At 42.5% G+C, this 25,792-nt stretch overlaps 1 protein-coding gene across 4 annotated transcripts in view; it reads right to left on the reverse strand.

Moving 5' to 3' along the window:
* The window catches only part of AGK (acylglycerol kinase), a 70,668-nt gene that overhangs the window by 7,684 nt on the left and 37,192 nt on the right, over positions 1-25,792 (reverse strand). For all 4 annotated transcript variants that reach the window (XM_059396258.1, XM_059396256.1, XM_059396257.1 and 1 more), the window contains exons 7-13: positions 24,307-24,339; positions 22,901-22,995; positions 15,367-15,436; positions 10,237-10,316; positions 7,193-7,250; positions 3,177-3,324; positions 2,684-2,781 (exon numbers count right to left, since the gene is read on the reverse strand). In XM_059396258.1, the coding sequence (XP_059252241.1) occupies positions 2,684-2,781; positions 3,177-3,324; positions 7,193-7,250; positions 10,237-10,316; positions 15,367-15,436; positions 22,901-22,995; positions 24,307-24,339 (582 nt within the window). The remainder of the gene's footprint in view (positions 1-2,683; positions 2,782-3,176; positions 3,325-7,192; positions 7,251-10,236; positions 10,317-15,366; positions 15,437-22,900; positions 22,996-24,306; positions 24,340-25,792) is intronic.

Raw genomic sequence — 25,792 nt, forward strand, 5'->3', positions numbered from 1 at the left:
GTGATGCATATCATACCAGTCTGGGTTTTAACAATATATGATGAGTATCTTTCCGTGTCACTGAAGAGAGAACGTCTTAAATAAATGTACCAGAATGGATTTCATCAGTCCCCTGGTTCATTTGTTTCGCATATTTTGCTATTATAAATACAGTGAACAGAGCTGTACAAGAGATCCTAATTTTCACACATTCCACACCCCTTAAAGCCTCTTTGACTCTGAATGTACTTTTATAAATGATAAACGAGTTTGGAGCTATCACATGGCAGCTTCATTGTCTTTGAATATTTTATTGCATTTGCTTTTAAAGAGGTGTGGAAACAGAAAACAAATGTGCTGCTCCTTGTGATAACAGCACAGAATCTTATGCTCCCATAATTGGCACCAAGATTAAAAGCACTCGGCACTCTACATGTGGCTAATCTGGGGCCACAATCACAGCCTGGACCCAACTCCGTCCGTTCATTGGTATTCCGTCATCAGAGAAAAGAGCCATATTAAACAGCAAGAACAAAATACTAGAAATACCTATTATCAGAGACAAGGTATAAAAGCAGTGTATAATTAGAAATTTTATCTTTCTTTTTGAAATTCCTCTAGCATAGAATCTGTTTTTCAACCTTAATACCTCCATTTTCACCAGTCTTTGCTGAATTCCATTATGTAAGAAATAAGGGAATGGCTACACTATGTATGTGTGTGCATCTGCTTATTCCTGTAGGACAAACTCCTAGAAACAGAAGCACACCCTTGGCTCTAGTAAGTCTTTTTTAGATGCTTTGGAGAGACCAGCAAGACACCAAGAAAGGGTGTCATGATTTACAGATTCAGCAGGACCGCATGAATGCCCATTTCCCCTTGCACACCAACACGGCACAACCCAGCATGCTTAATTTAGGACATTTCGCTGTTCTTTTAAATTTGCATTTCTTCGATTTGAACACTTTCCCTGTTTCCTGACCTATTACACGCATATAAAAGTTATGTCTCCCTGGTAATGTAGTTATAAGAATTACAGGAGTTGACATGATGTAAAATTCTCAGGGCAGTGCCTGGCAGAAAGGACGCATTCAGCAAATAGAAGCTATTTTTCCAAGTTTATGTTCTTTGTGAATTTCTGTTTTTGCTCGTGCCTGTTACTTAAAGGAGTCCTTTGCCTACTTCTTAAGAGTTTGTTGGGGGGCTTGGCGGGCTCTGAGCCAGTATATCTTTTTCCAGATACCAAAGGCTTTGCTAAGAATAAAGGCCCCCTTACCGTAAGGAAAGCTATGAACTCCTGCTCTAGCACATTCTTTTTCCCAATTTGTCATGAAAGTTTTTGTTTCTAGTTTCTTCAATTGTAAGTAGACAAATGCATTGATGTGATTTGCGCCTTAGACGCCATGCTTAGAAAGGCCTGGTCCTCCCCACGTTTATACCGATAATCACCTCCATTTCACTCTACGCTTCATGAATTTCCTAATTTAACTCTTCAGTCCAGCTGGGAGATGAGGGAAGCTGTGTTACCCACATGTTTTGCGAAGGACATGTGTTACTTTCCTAATTAGAAAGCGACCCGCTCCTCCACAAAACATCAGAGCCAGACTCCCGGGCGCATGCACACGCTCATCACCCCGTTCGAGTCCACCTGCTGCTTCCAGACGGACCAGGTCAAGTGTGCGCGACTACGTGGATCTGCATAAAACCCAACATCGTAACGCATCCACAGGTCAGGGTAGCTTTCCTATTAGCATTCTGGCGAATACGAACTACTCAGGTTTCTTCTAGAGCACGGGTCAGGAGACTCTGGACGGCCGCGGAGTCGGAGGCAATGACCGACTCTGCCGTCAGGGCACAAAAGCAGCCCCAGACAGCCCGCAGGTGAGTGAATGTGGCTGTTCCAATAAGGCTTTTCTTATGGATACTGAAACCTGGATTTTGTATTCTTTCTGTGTATCACAAAATACTCTCTTGATTTTCTCACAGCCATTTAAAAACGTAATGTCAATTCTTAGTTTGTGTGCCACCAAACAAAAATAGGGGGCAGGCCAGTTTGGTCAACCTCTGCTGTATTTCAACATTTTTTTTAGCATCTGGTCAACAGGCGCACCATCCAGAACTTTCTGCACTGATGGCATTTTGTATCTGTGCTGGCAACTGTTTTCCAGTGTGGCAGCTGCCAGCCACATATGGCTAATGGGCACCTGAAGTGAGTGCTAGATTTTATCTGACTCAAAGAGCCACGGGTCTAGCAGCCACCGTACTGGACCATGCGTGTCAGCAGCGAGGACTCTATGTATATGAGTATGTGTATTTTTTTTCTCCTGGGGACCTAAATCCATATATTTAATATAGTCACAAAAACAGTGATATTCACTCAAGTAAAAGTTCCACAATTTTTTATTCCTGAGACAAAAGGGAGCAGGCTAACTTTTTGTTTCTAACAGTCTTCTGCCCTCAAGTCTCAGAAAGCCTGGCGGCTACGAAGCAGGGCCCAAAATACTATCTCAGAGCCCACCAAGCTTAAAGCTCCCGCCTCACTCCACTGTTATTCCTTAAAACCACACCATACGCTCTTTCCCCTGATCCTTTCTTCTCTCCCCAAAAAGGATAAAATAAAAATACCCAATTAATGGAAGGGCAGGTGGCCTTTGCCACTTTTCCCAGATACCAAAGGCTTTGCTAATAAAAAAGGCCCACTTACCGTCAGTTCAAGGTGACTGTTCCGCGTCGTGATGGACAGTTCGATGGTGGACAGCTGCACTTCTTTCCAGACCTTGGGGCTCACCTCTCGGGAAAGGGCTGTGGGGGCATTAGATTTGGATCAGTTTCTTCCACTAACATTTCCCCACTCCCCCACCAACAGCGAGCTGCCGGCGCTCAGCCTGGCCACCCATGCCTGCCTGCGGACTCTGCCTCACTTTGATTTATCGCCTAGCTTCTCACACACAGGAGGAGGAGCCAGGCTCCCAGTTAAGTCTCTATACCCAAACATCCCTGCCAAAGCCAGCACGACGACATAAAGGTCAGTGCCAGAAAGAGGGAGCCGTGATCTGTCACCAGTGATGCAGGCTGTTCCCATGCATCGGACAGTGCTGGTTTGGGTCATTGAAGGGCCTCTCCTGCATGAGGCAAGTGGCTCACACGGGTCTGGGGGCCCAAACCAACCAGGGCTCTGCACCCAGCACGCAGCTCACCGTCCTGCGGCTGCGCCCAGTAGGACGCGAGCCTGCGTAATATTCTCCTATACAAAGAGGGCCGAGGAGGGTTCTCTTCTGCTGCACTGGGAGGTCTCTCTGTAGGTCCCGTGTACGAGATGGATGCTTGATGTGTCTGAGGCCACTCCTTTTAATGTGAAGAGAGAAAAACTTGTCATGCGCACCGAAGTCCAAACTCAGGGAGGAGCCCTGCAAAGGTCAGTCACCCACCTACGCCTGCCTGCAAGCGAATTAATCATCTCATGGAACGGAATTAGCTCTACTCTGGAGCACGGACTCCTCAGTTTCTTTTCCTACTGAAGGCTGGTCTTGAAAACCAGGAACTGGGTAATGGCTGCCTTCACTGCTCTCACACAGAGCAGAGAAGTCCAATTAGACTACCACTATTTATACTTGTCAAAAAAAAAAAATAAAAAGCAAAAAGAAAAACAGTACGAATGAAGAGAGAATCATCCCATAATAAATTCATCTTTGGTTTACAGATGGTGACACAAAAATGAAATGCATCAAATACCTTCTTCCCTTCCGGAATCCTATTCCACTCGGAGCCCAGAATGGCTCAGGCTAGCCTCATGATCGAGCCAAGGCTTCAAGGACCATCATTCTCAGACTCTAGATTGTCTGTCTTCTACTTCTTAATACCCCAATTCAGTCTCATCAGTGTCCACAGGAATAATTAAAATACTCCCTAGTCACTCAGCCCCTGATGTGCGCTCTAACCCCCTGGCTACCCATTTCCACGGCCACATCCTGGTTCTTCCTGTTACCCAGAACTATTTCATCCTGGAAACCTAAAAGCTTGATGCCCTACTCTCTAACCACGTCCCATATTCTTCTGTTCTTCTGACTGATTCTTTTGTGTTCAGTATGTCTTTCAGGGTGACCCACCCCCCTATTCTCAGGTTTCCATGTGGTGAATGACAAAGGAGTAACAATTCTGGCTCCTCTCTCTTTCCCTCTGTCCCCCAAAGTGGCTGTCGTGGGGACTCACTGCTTCCTCGTGCAGTTGGCTTCCTATGGCAGTGTCTGCCCTAAAGGAGACGTTTTAAAGGGGTGAATTCAATTCAGAGTATCTGGAAATCTGTGACCGCATTATCTAAGCTATGTCCTTTAGTCCTGCTGACATTTAGAAAGCTGGTATTTTGATCTCCATCTGCCTGGTTCCTGCATTTTTTTTCATAACTTGGTTCAAACTCAGAAGAGTAAGAAAAGGGTGTTATATTTTGGCCCCTGTAGATCCAACCCCACACCAAATTTCCAATCCCACTGAGAATTCCAGTCCCTGACCACACCATTCTCCTTCAGTGCCTAATTAACAGCTGATTACCTTAAGTCACTCTTTTCCCCATCACTGTTGGTCCTTCTGTATCTTTGGTGTTGCATCATGTGCCCTGAAAAGCCCCTATTCTGGATCAATCCTGTCACTAGCTATCTGTATCGCACATTGTGGCCCCATGTTATTAGAGGGGCAACTAATACTCCGGGTCAATAGACCTGTGCCACGACAAATTCTTGGGTCTCGGGTCTTCAGTACCACTGGATAATCCTTCCAAAGCACCCTATTTTCATCTCTCTTCAAAATCCCCCACCACGACCACCCACCTCATTTTCAACAGATCACCTTGCTCCCCAGGCTTCAGTGAGACCATCAGGACGTCAGGGAGAACTGCCTAACACTCTATAAATTTGTTTGCACCTGGACCTCTGTTCTAGTTTTCTCCTTTCTCAAGGAAAAAGGCACCCTTCCTCTGTCCAAGGCTGACCCAGCACCTTGGGCCCCACGCCCTCCCCACCGCACCTGGGCTTGGCCGACTCAGTCTTGCTCTGCATCTCCATATCTCTCACCTCTTTCCTTTCTTCTTGGCTTTTGTGTCAGGGTAGAAAGACACAGCCCCCTCTCCAATCAATAAAAACTAACACTCGGCTGGCCCCCTGTTTCTCACTAGCTTTTGCCTTTTCTATTTCCTTCCTTTCGAAGTGCTGTCTGTGCGGCTTAACCTACCTTTATTCCCTAACTTCCGTGGAGGGGGCTCAGCCCCTCTACTTGGGAGGTGAGCAAACCTTCAGAGGCTGCTGAATGCAGCGGGCACCTTCCTGTCCTGATTTAGACTCTGTGCTGCCTCTTCCTGACGCTCTGGTTCCCTTTGGCTAGCAGGTCTCTCTCGGGGACTCTCACGGGGACCGCCCCTTCCCCTCAGGCTTCACGGGCAGCTCTGTGGCTCTTCAGGTGCTTCCATTCCTCCAGGCTATCCCTGGCCTGTCTGCACCATGTGCCCAACTGAAAATTGCATCTTTCTTCACACACGTGATCCTATTCTAATCTTGTCGGAGTTCATGAAAACTCCAGATTGCAAACTAGTTTGGACCTCATCACCTCTCCCCTGGCTTACTTGAACAATCTTCTATCTGGTGCTCTTGCCTTAAACACCCACAAGCAATCTCTTGTCTACACTGCTGACAAATAGCTTTTCTGAAATGCAGATCCGCTCATGTCTCTCCCCTGCTTAAGACTCAGTAGTTCCCCAGCGCTGTCATGGTCAAAGTCAGCTGCCACCGCCCAACTGCCGCCACCTCCCTTCCCACCCCTCGAACCCCGCTTCCTGCCTTTCTGTTGTCCCGACCACGTGACATCACGGCCACTTCACACATCCTGGCTCCTCCACCTGGAATGCCCTTTATACAGTCCTGTGTAGATTCAAACTTGAGTAGAAGTGTTCCCTGCCCTGGGAAGGCTGCTGCCCCTGAGGCAGATACGACTGCCCACCCCACCCCCCCAACTGCTCCCACCTTGTCTTTCCACAGGCTCTCCCAGCACTTGCCACGCCCCTGCTTTACTGGTGCCTCACACTCCCCAAACATGGATCCTCCTTGAGGGCAGGAACCTGCCGAGTAGATAGCAGGGCTGTCCACATTAGATATTTAATAACCGTTTGCTGAAGAAAGGCTGGGAAGAGTTTACCTTCTCCCTGACAGGACAGCTTACACACACAGCCACTCTGCTCTCCCGAACGGCACCCCCACTCCACCACTGAAATTATCCCCTAAGCAAGAGTAACAACGCATTTTACTAAAACGGTGTGCCTTCAGTGTAGAAAGGCATTGTCCTCCAAGTTCATGCTCATAATCATGTAAACTGGCCACCCCCAGTACTTAGGGGTTTTGATTTTTACATTTCTTTAACACAACAAGAATTTATTTAGAAGGTAAAGGGAGCTATGTTTTCCAAATGTTTGCAATGGACATGCATCACTTTTACAATTAGAAAAACACTTGACGCTCTGAATATTAACATCAGAACCAATATTTTCACAACAAACTTGATCTGCCAATTTTCAGACTGAGTTGCCAACTTTTGAACATACTGCTTTGATTTGCATAAAAGCTGAACACAGGATGTCATCCACAGATAAGGATGACTTTGCTATTAGCATTTTCATTAATATACACCATTCAGCTTTTCTCTAGGACAACATTTGTCCGTGGACAGGCAATAGTAGCAGCGCCCGATGGAATGCTCTCTGACGCTAGAAATATTCCCTATTTGTACTGTCCAAGACAGGAACCACGACCCATATTTTTGCTAGCACAGTGTGGAACCTACTCTATTATACACGAGACTGTTCAGTTACATACATTCGGATGCAAATCTCCAGTTCATTTCCAGATACTAATGCAGACACCCTTACAAATAATTGATGAGATATAGGCATTCTATTCCAGGTTTGTCTGGCAAGAGTGAGTGAATAAACAAAAGGAAGTGGAATATCAAAGAGAAACTAACTCCGGGTTTGGTAAGGGAAGGAACGAGCCGGTAGATGAGGGCGACGGCTTATGCGACAGGAACGCCTCCTGCGCTCGCTTCTGAGTAAAGAGCCCCCATTTGGAACATGTCATGTATATCTGTAGCAGGGAATTTTTAAAAATCCAAACTGACACATCACAGAGTAACAACAAAACAATACAGGGCAACTTTCTACACTGGAAATTGCATTTACCTTAAGAGTGCTGAAGAAGTGAGCTGCTTTGGTTTTTAGAGGCCCGAGATACCAGTATCTGAGAACGATCAAGACAAAAACCTGGTTAGAACATTAAGAGAACTCTGAAAGGGCTAGACATCATTCAAGAAGAATAGCATGTTAAAATTGCCCCTCCACTGCGGACACCCTGCACAGCCACCTCCAGTGTAAGGGGTGGACTATGAATACACCACTCCCAGCTCTGGAGGCCTGGGGATTGTGCTTTAGCAGAAACAAAGAAGGACAGTTAAGTTTTTCATCTACATTTCAATGTCGTGTCAAGTAGTGCATAATGAATTACACAGTGGAGAGACCCTTGCAATTTACAAGAAATACATAATCAGCGTCTCCCTCTCTCAATTCACAGGTATCACTGTGATATATACTCTCAACCACAGAATACAGCAGAGTCTACGTTCAAAAGGGCAGTGGGTGGAGGATGATGAAGCCACAATGAGACGCAGGTGCTGGGTGGTCTGGTGTGTGACTCACATGCTCAAGTGCCTGGATCCTGTCTACCATGTTCTCTCACACACAGACGCACACGCACACACACGCGCACACCACTTAAAATCTGTAAATCAGCCTAACTTCACATTACTCGTGTTATGCAGCTTCCAAACGGGAAATGTTAAATCTGGGAACGAAGAGTGTCTACTGCATACTGCTAAATACATAAAAGCTAGTGTAGAAAGATGCCTAATGGGAACTAGAAAAGTGACATAAAATAGGTTCCTCTCTTAAAATTTATCTCTGTCTCCTACCAGCTCATCTTAAGGGCTCCCTATTTGATTCCACTCAATATGCATTTATTTAGCATTTACTATGTATATGAAGGAAAAAGAAGTAAAAGCATAAAACTCCTGCCTTTGAAGGCTTATAATTTGAGACAATAAAGCCCAAAAAAGTAACAGAAAACAATAAATGGCTATGTGTGTGTGTGTGTGTGTCAGTGCCAACTGATCTATAAATATATGGAAATATAATATATGATATACAAATATATATATATAAATATATATTTTTTCCATGATATATATATATATATCATGTATATATATATATATATATATATATATATCATGATTTATTGGTGAGGAGAGTCAAGGGACAAGAAATCACTAGTCTGAAAATCATCGGGGCAACCAGGCCTGCACAAGAGCAAAGATAACCAGCTCAGATTTAGATCCACAAAAGAGGGAAAGAAGTCATTCTAGGCAAGGGGAGTAGCAAAGGCACAGGAAACACTGAGAACAGCAGTCACGGCAAAGACTTCGAAGTAAAGATACGTAAATATGGAATTAGGGTTGATGACAGATCAAGTTGGGCCTTGAATGCCAGAATAAGGGGGTTAGATGGAATCCAATGAAGAATGTGGAGCCATCCTAAGTATTATTCAGGATCATACTGTCATGTTACTAATGAGGGCCTTGCTCATCTGATTTTTTTCTAAGCTTACATAATAATTTATTTCATTTCCCAGGTAGCCAGAGAGAAAGGCAGTTTATTCCTAACTATCCATAGTTCCACTCATCTCTACCAATGACACTCTGCCTGCACCTAATGTCCAGCTAGGAAATCATTTCTTGCATGCCCACTGTTTCTCCTACGGCACACAGAGGGACTCCGTGGAAGGTCCCAGTCGAGGTGTTAGATAATCACCACCAAAATTTTAAAATTCACTGTTCAAAAATCAATCAAAAGAGGGGCAAGCGTGTGAGATCCTCCTAAAGGGGCCGACCTATGCTCGTGCTCAGTTGTTGATTAACACATTTCACGAAGCAATTTGTTCTCACCAGACATTTTCAGGGAAAATAAAGCAATTACTCTTGGCGAGTTGCTGGTATTCAAGATCACAGATAAAACATACGGTGATTCGTTGGGTTGCCTGAGTGGCTCAGTTGGTTACGCATCTGCCTTTGGCTCAGGTCATGATCCCAGGGCGCTAGTGTCAAGCCCCGCTGTGGGATCCCAGTCTGCTGCTCCCTCTGCCCTCATCTCCTCTCCCCACTTCTGCACTCTCATTCGCTCTCATCTCTCTCCAATGAATAAAATCTTTAATAAAATAACACCATATGGTGATTTGTGGAATCAAGGTAATCACAGCCAACTTACAAATAAAAACAATGTGAACTGTTCAACAGCGCAGCCTGTAAAACAATACAGCACCTCCCCCTCTGGCATTCCACTCTCGAGAACCTCATTAGCAGGAATAACAAAGTGAGACAAGTAAGAGAAATTTCCATAGAGTGTGGCAGGAAAGCTTATGAGGGGAAAGAGGCGTCTTCTTGATAAAAGCTGTGAGACTGATCATAGTTCATTTAAACCATACTAAAATCATAAGCCGACGTTAGGAAAAAAAAAAGGTAAAGAGAAAGCACTACCCACCAGGCACCGAGTCAGTGCCCCCGTGGGAAGCCTGCGCCTGCACCACCCTCCACTCGGAACAGAACACCCACAGCCGCTTTCCAAGCCAACATTTTCATGCAGCACAGTGAACTCTCCGAACAGAAGTCCACTCTCATGGAAGCCAGCCACAGCCTCGGACAGGCCCGTTTCTTCCAGCTCCCAACACAGCCCGGCGTTCCGCCTTTCTTTCCGACTGCAGCCTGTGGTCTCTCGATCCACTAGGCTTTCAACAAGAACACCTCTCAGGGCCAGTCTCCCAGGGCTGGAAAAGCTCCATGAGGCTGGGCGGCCCGCAGGGCCGGCCCCACAGGTTGCAGGATGCCAGGCAACTCCAGGCCAGCGTGAGCCTGCCCTGTGCTCGGACACCATGGCCAAAGACACGGACGCCATCGCGGCCGCTTCACTGCCGGCAAGTGTGGAGGAAACGGGAAGCTTCCCTAGCCTTTCTGTGTGTCAGATCTAAACCTCTGTCTCTCTTATTCATAAGTAATTCACCTCCAGGCCCATCCAACTTCATCCTAGAGTAATATACCACTGTATATTGAAACCGCAAAGACGGGAGCAGAAAAATAGTTTTAAAAAAATCATCCCACATCAGTACAGGAACGCTTTACTTGCTAACTTTGACGCCGGCGTCTCTGAAGGATCCCCATCGAAGGCCGGTCACTGCGAACACGGGCTGTTCCTTTTCACCCTGGAAGTGAAGTACATTCATCTTCAGTTAAGGATTCCAGTTACTTGGAATGCTCTACAGGTAAGTACCCAGCAAATGCTCAGGGCCTACTTTTCCTCAAACCAAATTCTAGAAAGGATGTTCAGAATCTCAGAAATTAACTGAGTAGTCAGTAAAAGGACCTGAGTAAACAACACTGTAAAATGAAATTAATTTTTCTGTAGTAGACCTCATGAATCTGCTGGCCAGGAACATGTTACCGTACTTCAGACTTAAATTATGAAGTGACTGACTACACTGGCCCTTTGACCAGTCAGTCACTGAGTCGGCCCGAATTTCTCCTCTCTCAGAGACACGTCCAAGGCAAAGCTAATTTAAGCCTGCATTCTCTTTAGAGGTCCAAGAGCTCTCCAGTCAGAGGAAAATCCTGGTACTCTAAAATGTTTCACCTGAATATCTAAAACTAGAGTCAGGTCTCTGTCATAACAAGTCAGAATAAAAAGTGATTCGGATTTAGTCCAATGCTTTATGGTAAAATATCGCATATTACAATCACTGAGTTACTAATAAATCTATGAGTTAAGAAATAGATAGAAAACATGCACAGTCGAGCCACTGTCTTTAAGAGCTTGTACTTCTTGATGGACCTCCCTTAAAGTATAAATTTATGTGTGCGTATATGTGTATATAGATCCAGATATATAAGTCGTAAAAGGTCCTTTTCCCATAGCTCAGAATTACCGCCAAAGCCCAAGACTCTGCCCATATTCTAAACGGAGCTGTCACATGTGAGAACACGACTCCCCAGAACTTGCTAAATGGGGGAAGAATCAGTTCGATTTCCACAACCAGCATCAGTGGAAGATTAAGAACTGGAGGACCCCTGACACTGTCAAATGCTGGTCTGGAGAAAGGACGTGAAGTCTTCCCCTCCATCCCACTCTGATGCCACGACACCGAAACGAAGTGAAGGATTTGCAGGAGAATCATGCACTAATAGGGGCAGCTTACAAGGAAAGACACGGGCCTCTGGTCCTCGGTGCGTACCTGCCCAAGCAGCACATGTGCTTTTCTGTCCCTGCACCAGCTTAAGCAAGGAGGAGGGAACTCGGGCGAGAAACGGCGGCGCACAGAGGTACTGATGAGGCGCCTCGGCCCAGCACAGCAAGGACATGCTAGTGTCCCGGGGCCAAGGGGATGTTGTGGAACACAGCAGGGCCTGGAACCATCCAGATGGTAGAAAGCTCACCAGTTTTTTCATGGAATCATCACTAATGAATACATATCCCATATTAGGGACTAGCAATACAAAAAGTATCTGCCCTCAAAGAGCTCCCGGTGCGAGGGGGGTGTGCAGACACACAGGATGACGGCACAATGCAGCGGTTCACATGACGCAGACAGACGTCGAGGTTTATGAAAGTGCAGAGCAGGCGTGTCTGTGTGCGGCTCGGGGGGAGAGGGCAAGGAGACCGGTGGCCGGGGAAATACAACATTTATAAACGTTTATGTTTGTAATAATAATAATATAAACATTTAATTTATAAACAGTTTTTATCAAAAAAAATTAATACTACATTAAATCTTAAAGAATAAAGTGCCTAGATTGAGGGAGGTTGAGAAGCATGGAGAGACAGAAAAGAGAGAAGAAAGGGTGGCCCAGCGTCAGGGAGAGAAGCAGCACTGTGGGAGTTTGCAGTATCTACAGGAAATATGGGACTATTTCCCCCAAGTGTTCCCGAGGGACTAGGAAGTGTCACAGCTAGTAATGACAGTAATGACGGTAGAGGATTCCGTGACGAAAGGAGTTGAGAAAGACCAGAACTCCTTGGTTTGAAACATGTTTACTGCAGTTCTTCTTAGGATCTTTAATATGTTAATGTACATTATAAACTTCCAAAAGGAGAAATACACAGTTTCCCTGAATTGTTAACTACACCCCTTCTCTGGGAGGCATTCTGCATAACTAATATTCCTCGGGAAAGGCTGAGCTAAAGCATGCACTGTCACACCACGTCCTGGTTTAGTACTCAAGCCTTCCCAACTGCTGCACTAAGAATGTTTTCTCTTCCTCTGGGGGGGGCGGGGGGTAGGAATATTCTGTTAAGATTAGCTGCAGAGCCTTGTAAGCTCACGGTATCATTGATTTGAGGTGCTACTCCTAGCTAGGGGTGGGACTCTGGACAATAGGAAATGAGTGTAGAAAGATCTAGAGAAGCCCAGCTATCAGCCAGATGGGCACAGAGCCCCAGGGTTCAGGAGAGGCCTGGGGGTCAGTAATGGAGAGACTGGTCCCTGTTGGGGTGCACAAGAAAGATGAACAAGGGCAGGGAGACAGAGCAGAAGCCGACAGACAAAATACCACCGGATGTTAACCCGACGAAGGCCCGGGCGACAAGAGTATCAGATGGACAGTCAGTAAACAAAAGCGGACACAGAAGACAGGCACACAGCCAGATTTTAACAGCAAAGAAGATATGTTGTCCCAAGTCACTGACCTCCTGGAAAGAGAAAATGGCCCAATGGTTTGCTAAAACAAAACAAAACAAAACAAAACAACACAAAACAGAACAAAAAACTAACTCAGAATTCTGGTTGGAAGAGAAGTTTAAGAGACAGTGAAAAGAAAGCCATTTTGGTCAACTAGGTAGGTAATTCTTAATTCCTGATCCAGGAATTTTAGGAATTCTAAATAAAGAGACAGAAACAAATAGAAAAAATTCAGAAGTCCTGTGATTTTGCTCAGTGAGGGTCTTAACAGAAGAAAGCCAGGAACGACAGAAGAAAGGGAGAAATTCTAACTTCGACCAGCAACCCTATCCTCCTCTTTGGGTTCTGGGTTGACAGGTTCTAAGAATTCAACTGACGGAACAAAAAGAAAGAACTAGAAAGACTTCCATAAGTCTTTCCAGTAATTACTTTCAAGTCAAATACTAGGCTTTGTAGATGTCTACATGGGAAAATGCCTTCAGAAATCACAGGACCAGGTGCCATCAGTGATACCACCTGGGCAAAACAGTCACATCAAAAAGCAATGGACCATAAGACAGAAAAATCTAGATTCTACTTCTGTCTAGCATGATTTGTCATTTTTTTCACTCTGTCAAATGAAGATACTAACAGACATCTTGTCTTAAGCCGGAGGTCCAAGCGAGACACAAGCGCACAGTGATCACTGCAAAAAGCTAAACACAGAGCATCACGATAACGTCCAAGGACTGGATCTTCTGAGACGCTCCAGTTATTTATGTTTAACTGGCTCTGAGTTTGTTTTTTAAAAGAAGAATCTGATATCAGGCCTTAACTATAATGCTTCCCTCTATATTCTGAAAACAATTTCCAGGAAGAAGGAAGACCAAGAAGACAAAGTCAGCGTCGTGGTGCCTCAGAAGCCACAGTGGAGGCTGCTGTGCTAATGCTTCCGAGGAACTACTTGTGAAGTTTTCTGCTTCCTGGGCTGTGTCATCAACATACAGAGCCTGTGGCCAATTTGATACAGGTTTCATTAATTCACAAAATCAGTACATTTGGAAGAAAAGAAAAAGAGGAGATAAGACTTTTAAATATAAGCACAAGCCACAATTTTCAATTAAATCCTAACTACCCTGGAGTGTATTACTTCTCACGCACTTATACGCAGCCGTCAGTCACCTAGTTATTAGGAGATACAGCCTGACTCACCTCTTCTGGTAAATAACATTTTAATAAACAATTTGGCATAGATGCCAATCTGTGCTGCCTTCCTAGACTAGAATTTCTTTCACACAGCCCTTCCATTTTGTGAGAATGACTTAGATTTACTATACGCTAAAGAACCCAATGCAATTTAAATCACTTTTATCATGACCAGTGACGTCAGGGTGGGGAGTCCAGACATCACTCCATGAAGAACAAAAGAAAACAAAAGGAAAACAGGCTGTAAGCCCATAGGTTCACCAACTGCAAACATGCGTCTGGCCAATGCTGTATAACTAACAGCAGTATTTCAGGACTGAAGTTCGGAATCGTGACACAGTGTGGAACCTTCTTTCAGAGATAGCAGGGAAACTTGAGTGAATATAAAATGTTCGGAGCCTCTGAAGGGCAACCTGAGTGTAGCTGGTATATTTTAGGACCGACTCTGAGTAAATGACAGGGCTCACTGTTTATAAATTTGTTTGGCATTAAGACTCAGACTTCTCAGGCATCTGCCCTTTTGTGGTGGGTGGGGCAGGGTGGGGAGCGATGGGGGGGTGGTTGATGAAGGAGGAATAGCTACTTAACTACTGCATAGTGAGGGTATCTTTGTTTCCAGGAATTAAATTCTTTTTAAAGAGAGGATTCCGATCAGGAATCCGGAATGGCTACTGGGTCTTCTTCCTTCCAAAATTTTTCTTTTACAAAAATGTCAAACCAAGAAATTGTTTAACATATAATGAACACTGTTTATCTCTCTCAACTACGTTCACCAGCCACCAACATTTTCCCCTATTGGCTTTATCTGGGTGTGTACATTTTTTGTAGTTTTGTTAAATCATTTGCAAATAAATGGAAGACTTCATGGCCCTCACCCCTAAATATCTGAGCATGCATCTCCCAGTCACTGCTTCGTATTGCTGGCTCTTCTACCATCCCAAACCACCACAGAAGACAGTGAAATTATGCAGTCCAAAGGTAATCACTGGAGGAACTAAAAATAGTGACACTATACTGAGAGGAGATCTATAGGAATTCTTAATTATAACAAAGAGGTCAAGGGTTAGAATCTACAACTGATAAGTCAAAAAGCAATATCATAGACTAAACACTAACAATCAACTATACACCTGATCATGGTTATGATGGTAACCCTTAGGTTTGGTGGGGGGGATGTTTAACAAAATTTTAAAAAGTAGCATCATAAGCATATTCTCTAGTGATAACAACTAGAATAAACAGGTAAATTCTTCTTCTCTGAGAGTAATGCTTGGGATAGGAAAGGATATTATTTTCACTGTAATCCCATTTGAACTGCTACATCATATTTTCTTCAACATGTATGTGTGTATTACTTTGGCAATTTTATCAAACTCTGAAAATAAAAAGACTCTACCTTGATCTGCAAGACATCAAGTGGAACAGTCTCTCCTTTCACAATGGCAAGGGTGGCATCTGTAATATGTCTAAAAAGACAAAGGGAAGAGATGATCATGTGTGGAAAAACAGCAACCCCCACCCCACCACACACAAACAGACACACACACACACACACACACACTCCTGCCCAGAGAACTAATAGGTCGGGAAAAAGACCTATTCCTTCAAAATATTCCCAGACAGCACAACAAATGATTATTAAAAAATTACTGATACAAATATAAGGGAAGGCTTTGGCAAAGAGAAGTTTATACAAGGCACCAATCATTTGTTTACTTCACAACTATTGAATCTCTACTCTGTGTCTAACTCTTATCACTGGAAAATATGATACTTAATATTAAGAGCATCTTTCATTCATTCCAAGAAATTTAAGCGCTAAAAAAATATTATTTGACTCTAATAACCTAAAAGGTAACTAAGGGATAGGATTTGAACTATCTCAGCAAAATAAAATCTGGAACCCAAGACCTATTCCTCTGACTTCCCAGGATTACAAGGATGTAATTTTAATGGCTGTACTTTCGTTCATAGACACAAGACTATTCCTACCTACATTCTGATCGTCAGTTAAAAAGTCTATAGGTAAGAAAACCTGGTACCATTGACAATCATACTGGGCATGTGAAAAAACTATGCTAAGCTTAAAAGCAGTTCTAGGGTTCATACTCTAATTAGATCCCAGGTTAGACACACATTAAGTTACAACAGTCAGCCAAAGAAATATTAAATCAACAAGTGGCCAGACAGTATTTATTTGCTCTTGCAGCAGAAAGAATAAGTCAACCCACATCAAACACTTTCCCTGCCCAGCCTGTCCACCCCTCCGGTCACTTACGCACTGTCTCTTTGTTTGGCTGGCTAGTCTGTCTCATCCTTCAGATCTTCGCTGAAACGTCACTGTTTACCCTAACGAGCCTATAGGCCCTTCCGTATAATTCTCTAGCACTATGGAGTCTGAGATCAAACAAACTGAGGGTTTGGAGGGGATGCGGGTGCGGGGTTGGGTAAACCTGCTGGTGGGTATCATGGAGGGCACACACTGCACGGAGCACTGGGTGTGGTGCATAAACAATGAAGCTTGGAAACTGAAAAATCAAAATTAAATTTAAAAAAAGAAATGGGTTGTCTTACTAAGTTGTTGTTGCATTCCCCTGGTATTAACATGTGTCCCTATTCCCTGCATTTCCTAAAAATCTCTATCTGATTCAGCTTGGTGTGTTTGGCAAAAATACTCCAAAGGTAGCAGTGTGTACTTCCATCAGAGGTGTGTACTTCTACCAGTAAGTAGATGCATCTCTTTGCTTTTTTGTGTGTGTGACAGTAGCAACCACTGATAATCAATAGCTATATTGGTTAACAGAGTTGCAAAATGGTGATCTTTCAATCCTATCATTCCTTCTAACTTATCATCTGGTCCATAAAGAGAAACTTTCCCTCATCATTGATTTAGGTACCATAAAATAGAGGTCATACGAGAAAATCAGGGTAAATGTTCGATTTCTTAATTTCACCAATTTTCAAAATAATAAGCTGATATCCCAGGAGCCTCTAAAAAGGACCAATTAGTTTTTCACCTTTATTCCGAAGTATCACTATGTATTCATAAGTATTTTTAAATATGTTTTATATGTTTCAGTGCATTATAGTCATTAGCCTTCCTGATACTCAAATTGTCCCAAATGAATGAGTTTCAAGGGTGGAGTATGAGGGTCAGTAGATAATCAGAAGGAACAGTGAGAAAGAGCCGCCAAGGAAGGTCCCTATCAATGTCAACCACACTGAGGAACAACTAACAGCTCCTCTCTAGCCCTTATTCACATAAGTAGAATTATCTATGTTTGAAAGAATAAGTTTAATATAAATACAATTTATGCATAGCAAATTCCATCCTTTTAGGCACACTGTTCTACAGTTTTGGACAAATGCTTTCACTCCTGTAACCATCACACCACTAAGACATAGAACATTTATGACATCTCGGAAAGTCCCTTCAAGGCCCCTTGTGGCCAACCCACGTGCCCCACCACCAGCTCCTGGCCAACTACTGTTTCCTGTTTTCCAGAATGTCACATAAATTGAAACCAAACATATGAAGGCTTTGCAGTTTAGCTTTTCAGAACTGCTAGCATGAGTATGAGATTCATTCATGCTGCCGAATGGATTTAAAGACTGTTTCTTTTTATTGCATATTCATATTCCATTCTATGGACTTACCACAGCTTATCCACTCACCAGTTGATGGATGCTGGCACCATTCCCAGTTTTTGGCAGTTACAAAGGAAGTGACTATAAACATTCATGTATAGGTTTTCGTATGGACATAGGACTTCATTTCTTTTGGGTAAATACCTAGCAGTGTGATTGCTGCTCATATGTTTAATTTTATTTTTTTTTAAAGATTTTATTTATTTATTTGACAGACAAGTAATCACAAGTAGGCAGAGAGAGAGGAGTAAGCCAGCTCCCCGCTGAGCAGAGAGCCCGATGTGGGGCTTGATCCCAGGACCCTGAGACCATGACCTGAGCTGAAGGCGGAAGCTTTAACCCACTGAGCCATCCAGGCGCCCTTCAAATGTTTAATTTTAAAAGAAACTGCCAAACTCCTTTCCATAGTGGCTGTACCATTTTGCATTTCTACCAGGAATATGAGAGATTTAATCGCTTTGTGTATTTGTCAGCACTTGACCTAAGGTTTCCATCTGGTTTGTTTAAGCCATTCTAACATACACAGCTAATAGTGGATTTGATTTGCACTTCCCCAATGACTAATGATGAACATTTTTTCATAGGCTTATATGCCATCTATGCCTTTGGTGAAGGGTCATTGAAATATTTTGCCCTTTTATTGGCTGTTTATTTTCTTATTATTGAGTTGAAGGAGTTATTTGTATACTCTGGATACTGGTCCTTTACCAGATATGTGCCTTACAAATATTTTTTTCCCAGTCTGCAGCTTGTCTTTTCATTTCCTTAACAATGGTTTTCAGGGGCACCTCGGTGGGTCAGTTGGTTAAGTGTCTGCCTTCGGCTCAGGTCATGATCCCAAGGTCCTGGGATTGAGCCCCCTGTCACTGGGAATCTCTGCTCAGCAGGGAGCCTGCTTCTCCTCTCCCCCTCCCCCTCCACTCTGCTTGTGTTGTCTCTCATGCACATGTTCTCTCAAATTTAAATCTTAAAACACACACACACACACTTTTTTCAAAGAACAAACATTTTAAATTTTGCTAAAGCCAAAATTATTCTTTGTTGTTTTTATGGTTTCTGCTTTTTGTATCCTAAGAAATCATTGCCTTGGGGCATCTGGGTGGCTCAGTCAGTTAAGTGTCTGCCTTCAGCTTAGGTCATGATCCCAAAGTCCTGGAATGGAGCCCTGCATTAGGCTCCCTGCTCAGTGGGAAGCCTGCTTCTCCCTCCCACTCTGGTGCTCTGCTTGCTGTGTTTGCTCTCTCACTCTCTGTCAAGAAAATGAATAAAATCTTAAAAAAAAAACAAAAAAACAAAAACAAAATGACAAAAAATCATCTAACTCAAAGTCACAAAGATTTTCCTCTAAAGTTTCAGGTTTTACATCTAAGTCTATGACCGATTTCATGTTAATTTTTACACATATGGTTCATTTTCTTGCATGTGCTTAGCTAACTACTGCAGCACCAATTGTTGAAAAAACTGCCCTTTCTCCACTGAATTGCCCCGGCACCTATGTCAAAAAAAAAAAAAAAAAAAAAAAATCAAGTGTCCAGATATGTGTGAGCTTAATTCTGGACATTTTCTTCTATTGATCTATTCATTTCTTCTTTTGTTAATACCATACTGTCTTGATTACTGTAGCTTTAGAAAATAAGTCTTGGAATCAGGGTAAGCCCTCGAACTTTGTTATTCTTTTTTGAAGTTATTCTGGGTAGTCTAGTTCCTTAATTTTTCCATATAAATTTTAGAATCTACATGTCCGTATCTATAAAAAGTCTTCTGAAATTCTTATTGAGATTGTGTTGAATTTAGAAATCAATTTGGAGATAAGAGACATCTAAATATTGAGTCTTGAAACCCATGAACACAAATATCTCTCCATTTCACTGTTCTCTAGATTTCTCTCTTCAAAGTTCTATAGTTTCAGCATATAAATTGTACACATATTTTGTTAGATTTATCCCTAAGTATTTCATGTTTTTGTAAAGCACTGTTTGTACTAGAGTGTCTTTATTGTTGTATTTTAGAAAATATAGTAATTACTAAGAAAGTAAAATATTTATTGTGTCTAGCACTTAAATACAACTATAAGAAAGGAGTCACTTAGGAAAGCCTGGGTGGCTGAGTCGGTTAAGCATCTGCCTTCGGCACAGATCATGGCCCCAGGTCCTAGGATAGAGCCCTGCATCAGGCTCCCTACTTTGCCAGGGAGCCTACTTTTCCCTCTCCCTCTGCCTACTGCTCCCCCTGCTTGTGTTCTGTCAAATAAATGGATAAAATCTTTAAAAAAGAAAATTAAAAAAATGAAAGGAGTCACTTAGAAATTACTGTACTCTCCATTCAAAAAAGTATAGTTTCTTGTTTAATATGGCTTCTCCTAATCTATTCTGCTCTGTACAGTTCTGGTTAATAATGTCAATTTGGTATAAAAAGTCACCTTTCCATAGTTACTAACTGGAATATCTATAAAATGTCTTTTCCTTTAAAAGTGTTTTGCCTTAGGTGAAACAGCAAGAGAATAGAGTGTTCTCTTCGATTGGCTTATACCGTTTTAATTATAGAATTGGTCTCAGTAACTGTACAGCCACCCTATTTGTTATCTACTGTTTTCCATACTAAATTATCAATAAATAGGCATAAGGTCTTCAACGTATCCAGTAAGTTACCAAGCATAATTACCTGTTTACCTAACAAGTCCTTATTTTAACTTAACAATCTTCTGAAGTAAGTACTGTTTTGGGGCATTTGATAAAGGCAGGGAAAGAAACCAGGGCTCGGAGTGATTCAGTACAATTCTCAAGACGACAGAGAAAGCCTGTGGCACGAAATTCAGCGGCAGGTCTCGCTCCAAGGGTGTACTCTCTCACCTGGCAAGGCAGTTGCGGCCGTACCAAAGGGCAACCCCACAGCGAACAGGCCTCCCCCTCGGGCGTGACCAGGCTTAACATGAAAACATCTAAGTCAGGAATTGCAACCACTGGAATCAGCACTTCTGACAACGTTGGGTACAATTTAAGACAATTTAAGACAAATATACACGTCAACTCAAACACTTAGATTGCATTCCGGGCTCCGTAGTAAGCAAAACCAAGGTTAAGAAACAGCCTATTTTACTTTCCAATATTTCTCTATCAACACATCCTTACCCCATTTTTTCCCTCCAATACAGATGCTATCTGGGAAGTAAGCAGCAGTTTAGAAAATGAGATTCAATCTAGGAGAAAGCAAGAGGCATGATCCCAAGTTGAGATTAATCTGATAGGAATACATTAATTCTGAAGGAAGCTATTAGAAAGGATCCAAGAGCTCTGCACTGACTCTGAGTGGTACTGAGTACCGTGAGGGCTTAGGAAGCACTTTTGAGAAACTGACCTTAAAAACAACAACAACAACAAAACGCTGCAACTGAAAAAGCCTTTTAATATTCATTTTTTTCCCAAAATTATACGGCAGCACACAGCTACAATACAACTACAGATTTATCATGCCCCAGCAGTAATTGAAAGTTCTAGCTAAAGCAGCACTGTAGCACCAACCAGCTATTTTTTAGAATTATTTACCCACAACATTCCAAATGCAAGATTCCTTTTTCTCCTGTAGTAATTATGGTACAACAAATCTTGACAGCAGTGCAAAAAGCAAAGCCTTGTACTTTCAAATGGCCTTAGGCATCTGCCATGTTGAGAGGTCTACAAAATTCTGAACCCAGGGCAGATTTACTTAATTACCTCAGAGCCCCGGGGCATGCTTATAAATTAAGTTTTATAAATCTTTAAATTTTAAATAGAAGCAGCAACAACATTAGCTTAACCCAGGGAAAATCAGCTCCCCCCAAAACAAAAGACCTTCCAGAAATTAAGACCTTGTGGGCAGCCACTCTGCGCCTACCTGGCTTTGGGATTAGGCAAGGCGTTCTCTAAGGAACATGGTCTCCCTCTGGATCACTGACATATTGGGAACATTGGGGAAGCAGTTCAAATCATCTACATTGACATAAAGCCAAAGACTAACTCTCTAAGGTAACCAAGACCCAAACCAGATAGAATTTATCTCACAAAAGCAAAAATGTTTGAATAATTCATTATTTGTTATACCCATTGCCCCTCAGAAATTCTAAACTAAGAATAAAAAGCCTGGCAAACCGAAATGCCACATGAGGCTTCAGGATGCCTGGTGAAGAGCGGACAGCCCCAAAAGATGAAGGCTTGAAGCAGGAGCCGTTTTGACAAAGACTGATATGGGTAGGTCTATGGTTAGGCCTTGTGTCTGACATATGGACCAAGACTTTTATGATATATATAGAGAGAACTGTTAAAAGATATAAAATGACTCCTAAAATTCTAACAGCAAAAGTAAATCCACAAAAACCAACCTAATCAATATCCCAAAGCAGGAAAAAAAAAAAAGCCCAACAGAAAATCACCTATTACCATTGTCATGATGTTAGAAGGTTATATAACCGAAAATGTTGTACGAAGATTTTAATTAATACCTCCAACAAGTATTTCTTTGTTGGCCTCCCCCATGTGCGTCACAAAGCTTGCATGAACGATGAGACGACTGACAATGAGAGCCTGCGAACGATTATACTAGAACGACCATACTACTTACTTACCGCTGTCAAAGCCGGGACTCAAACTCAAGATTCCTATCTTCCCAAAAGACTACAGCTTTGTTTACATAACACTTTCTCGAGAAAGAACGATAACAACAATCTGCGTGACGCCCGAAGACAGTCAGACTCCGCAATTTGATTTAGATGCCAGGGCTACAGTGCTTTCCGGGCTGATTTATCCATACTGCCTTCCACTTTAGGCATTCCCTGAAGGATGGGACTATTAACTATTATTTCCCTGTTCTAGCTACTTATGTTATCAAGATAATGAAGCCAAGGCTACCCATTCTGTTTTCACAAGGGACTTGCTATTTGTCATCATATATTTTTAAAGAAAACAAATAATCAGTGCAAATCTGACTTCACTAGAGAATCTTCCAAAATAAAGGCACAAAGACAGTTTGGATTGGGGATGCTATCTTCAGAACTGACAGAACAACATCAGTATTCATCTCTACACCTGACCTGGGCACTTGGTATTAGAACACCGGGGTCCCAGAACCCTATAGGGAAACTCCCAATGAACTGAAAGGTTGTACTTTGATCTAGATCCTCCTCTTAATGATCTGTGGTTCCATGCTATCCAAACGAAAAATAAACAAAAATTTCATATCATCCACACATGAGCTGTCGGTTCCCAGGCTCACTCACTCACAAACGCTACTACCCCACATTGACAACCTACTGGACTCTGTTTCCGCTTTCAGCAAAGAGGGTAGGACTCAAACTACTGGTCTGTCCCAATGGGATAAATCCAATGGGAATTTTACTGAAGGAAGCCTAAGGGAAAAAAGAAGAGGAAAGTTTTTATGGTTACGGTCAGAGAATCAGACTGAACAGAGAGACACAGATGTGTCCGTCATGACAAAGTAACTGACCCTCAGTGTGCCACCCGGTCTCTCCGGTCCCTAGACCCCAGCAATCAGGTAATACTGAGGTCAGAATAAGGCAGGCCCGAAAAACAATAGGACTCTCTGAATTTGGAAGAAGTATTTGGGTACTCTTTAACAGCAACTGGTTGAAAGAAATTTAGTTACAAAAAGGAGGGTCTTAAAGCTTTTAGATAGGGGCCCCTGGGTGGCTCAGTCGTTAAGCATCTGCCTTCTGCTCAGGTCATGGTCCCAGGGTTCTGGGATCAAGCCCAGTATTCAGCTCCCTGCTCCATAGGAAGACGGATTCTCCCTCTCCCTCTCCCCCTGCTTGTGTTCCCTCTCTCGCTGTGTCTCTCTCTGTCAAACAAATAAATAAAATCTTAAAAAAAAAATTTTTTTAAAAAGGATTTAGATAAACGTGCTATTGTGACAGAGACGTATTATGTTGTCACACTATTCAAAAAAGTTGAAGATAAAATTCAACTAGAAATACCTAACATTTGTACAGTAACTAATGACAGAGCTTTATAAACTATCTGAAGTGTAAAGAAGGCAAAGAGAACAAGCAAGTTCAAGTAGCAGCCCTTCCGCCCTCCCCCTCCCTTCCTCGGCCGAAGCCACGATCTTGTCAACGCTGTGATGCCTTTCCGGCCCCGTTATTATTCTTTGACGATATACTTACACATCCATTAATAGCATGCAGTGCTGCTTTCTGAACTGCAAGACTCTACAGAAATGCGGTAATGTACTTTGGCAACCTGCCTTTTGTATTATTTTTTAGACTTAATCATTTTATAGATATTTATATAGATCTATCTATCTATCTATCTATATATCTATAAATCTGTAAATATTTATAGATATTTATAGGTCTAATTCATTCATTCTTACTGCTACATGGCTTCCAGTACATAAATATACCATCATTTATTTATGAAGGAATTCTGTGAAGAGAACATTCCATGGGAAAAATTTATATTTCAAACAACAGCTTTTCTGGTAAAAGCTCTCGAGTGCTCTGGAATACTGAAACAGAGGAGTCAGCTACGGATTGACCAAAGTGTTCTAGGACAAATGCAGCTGTACTTTATTTGCTAAAACCCAAAGAAGCACAATTTGGGCCCACCTTAAAATATGAAATGACAAGAAAAGGTAAAAGGCTATAAAAAGCACGGAGACGTAAAAGCTAAAATGCAGTCACTCTTTCTTGAAAGCTCACCTCATCTGCTCTTCGAAGAACGCCAGTAATAACCTACAAACATTAAAAAAAATTATTATAAACAACGTGTAGTTCCCTTATCAAACAAAAATTGGATTCAATTTTCATGGATCACAATCTTGTGTCTGTTCTCTTCTTAGAAACTGTGTCAAAAGATGTACTGGCTCTTAAAACATGCAGTGTTCTGCAGAGGGATCAGAGCAAAATTAGATTGGATTCTTGACCTAAGATCAATAGTCCAATAAAGGCTAAGATGAAATAATTACAAAACCTCCACATTATATTAGCAAGATTGTTCTGCGTTCTCTACACTGGATACAAATGTGAGATACACAGCGATCATACAGAGCGGCCTGGGTCGCACTACACACACACAGGAACAAAAGTCACACTTTGCTACACACAGAGAAAAGTCTGTGCTCTATGAAGATTTCTCATCCAGGAATATGAAGACAAGGGGAACAACAGCCCTCTTTTAAAAGATATTTTTAATTTCAACTTGTAAATGATGGTTTTTTATTTTTAAAATATAATATCCATGCCTTGCATTAGTGGTGAAAAAATACCCGAAGAAGGAAATGCTTTCTCATCATCCCACATGCCGGATAACCACCATGAATCAGTTGCTTATGTTTTGGCATATTTCCCTCCAATCCTTTTTTCATTCAGCACGTATTTGTATATGACTGAGATCATAACAAATACACAACTAGACCAAATATATAATTTGGTCTATTTCTTAAAACATTTTGTGAAGTAAGGACGGACGCCAATCTTCTCCCTTCACCTCCTGCCTCCGTGAATTTCTGCATCAAATGGGGCCGCCATGAGGTCTACCTCGTTCTGTGTTGGCATGCTATCAGTATTCTTCACACTTCATTAAAAAGCCATATAAACAATTACGGGATCATTAGCACAGCCTTTCTAAAAGCAGCTTACTAAGGCTCACATAATTACTAAGTCAAACATAGGACACTGCTCTGTCTGCTGTTAGCTGCGGATCCCTCGACACGGAGGAAACCATTAGATGGAGGCAGAAGGCCATCAGAAATGAGGCCCGGCTGTGAGCGACGGCCCACAGGAGGGGAGCACGGAGCAGTGGGAGGGGCACGCGCACAGGGCTTTCCAGGGGTTTCCAATTAGCAGCCCTCGAAAGAGCACAACTAAGGCAATGCACTTACTGTCCTCATTGGACCAGAATAAGCATTAAGGACGTGAAATTTTAAAACAAAGGCAGATACACACATCTGTACTTGTAGATCCCTGCCTCTAACCATACTATTAAGAGAGAACATTTCACGCAATGGAAATGATGTGAGAATAGAAGCATTTTTTCAAAAGAAGGATCTAAGTTTATTTTATAAGAACCATCCCTCGTGATTAAAACTGATTCCCTAACTCCCTAACATACAGGGCTACTCCATCAGTCCCCAAAATATAAAAAGCTTATCATACCCATCACCATTTCTTTTCCTTATTTATTCAA

This window comes from Mustela nigripes, chromosome 4 (assembly GCF_022355385.1).
Source record: "Mustela nigripes isolate SB6536 chromosome 4, MUSNIG.SB6536, whole genome shotgun sequence".
Taxonomy (NCBI): Eukaryota; Metazoa; Chordata; class Mammalia; order Carnivora; family Mustelidae; genus Mustela; species Mustela nigripes.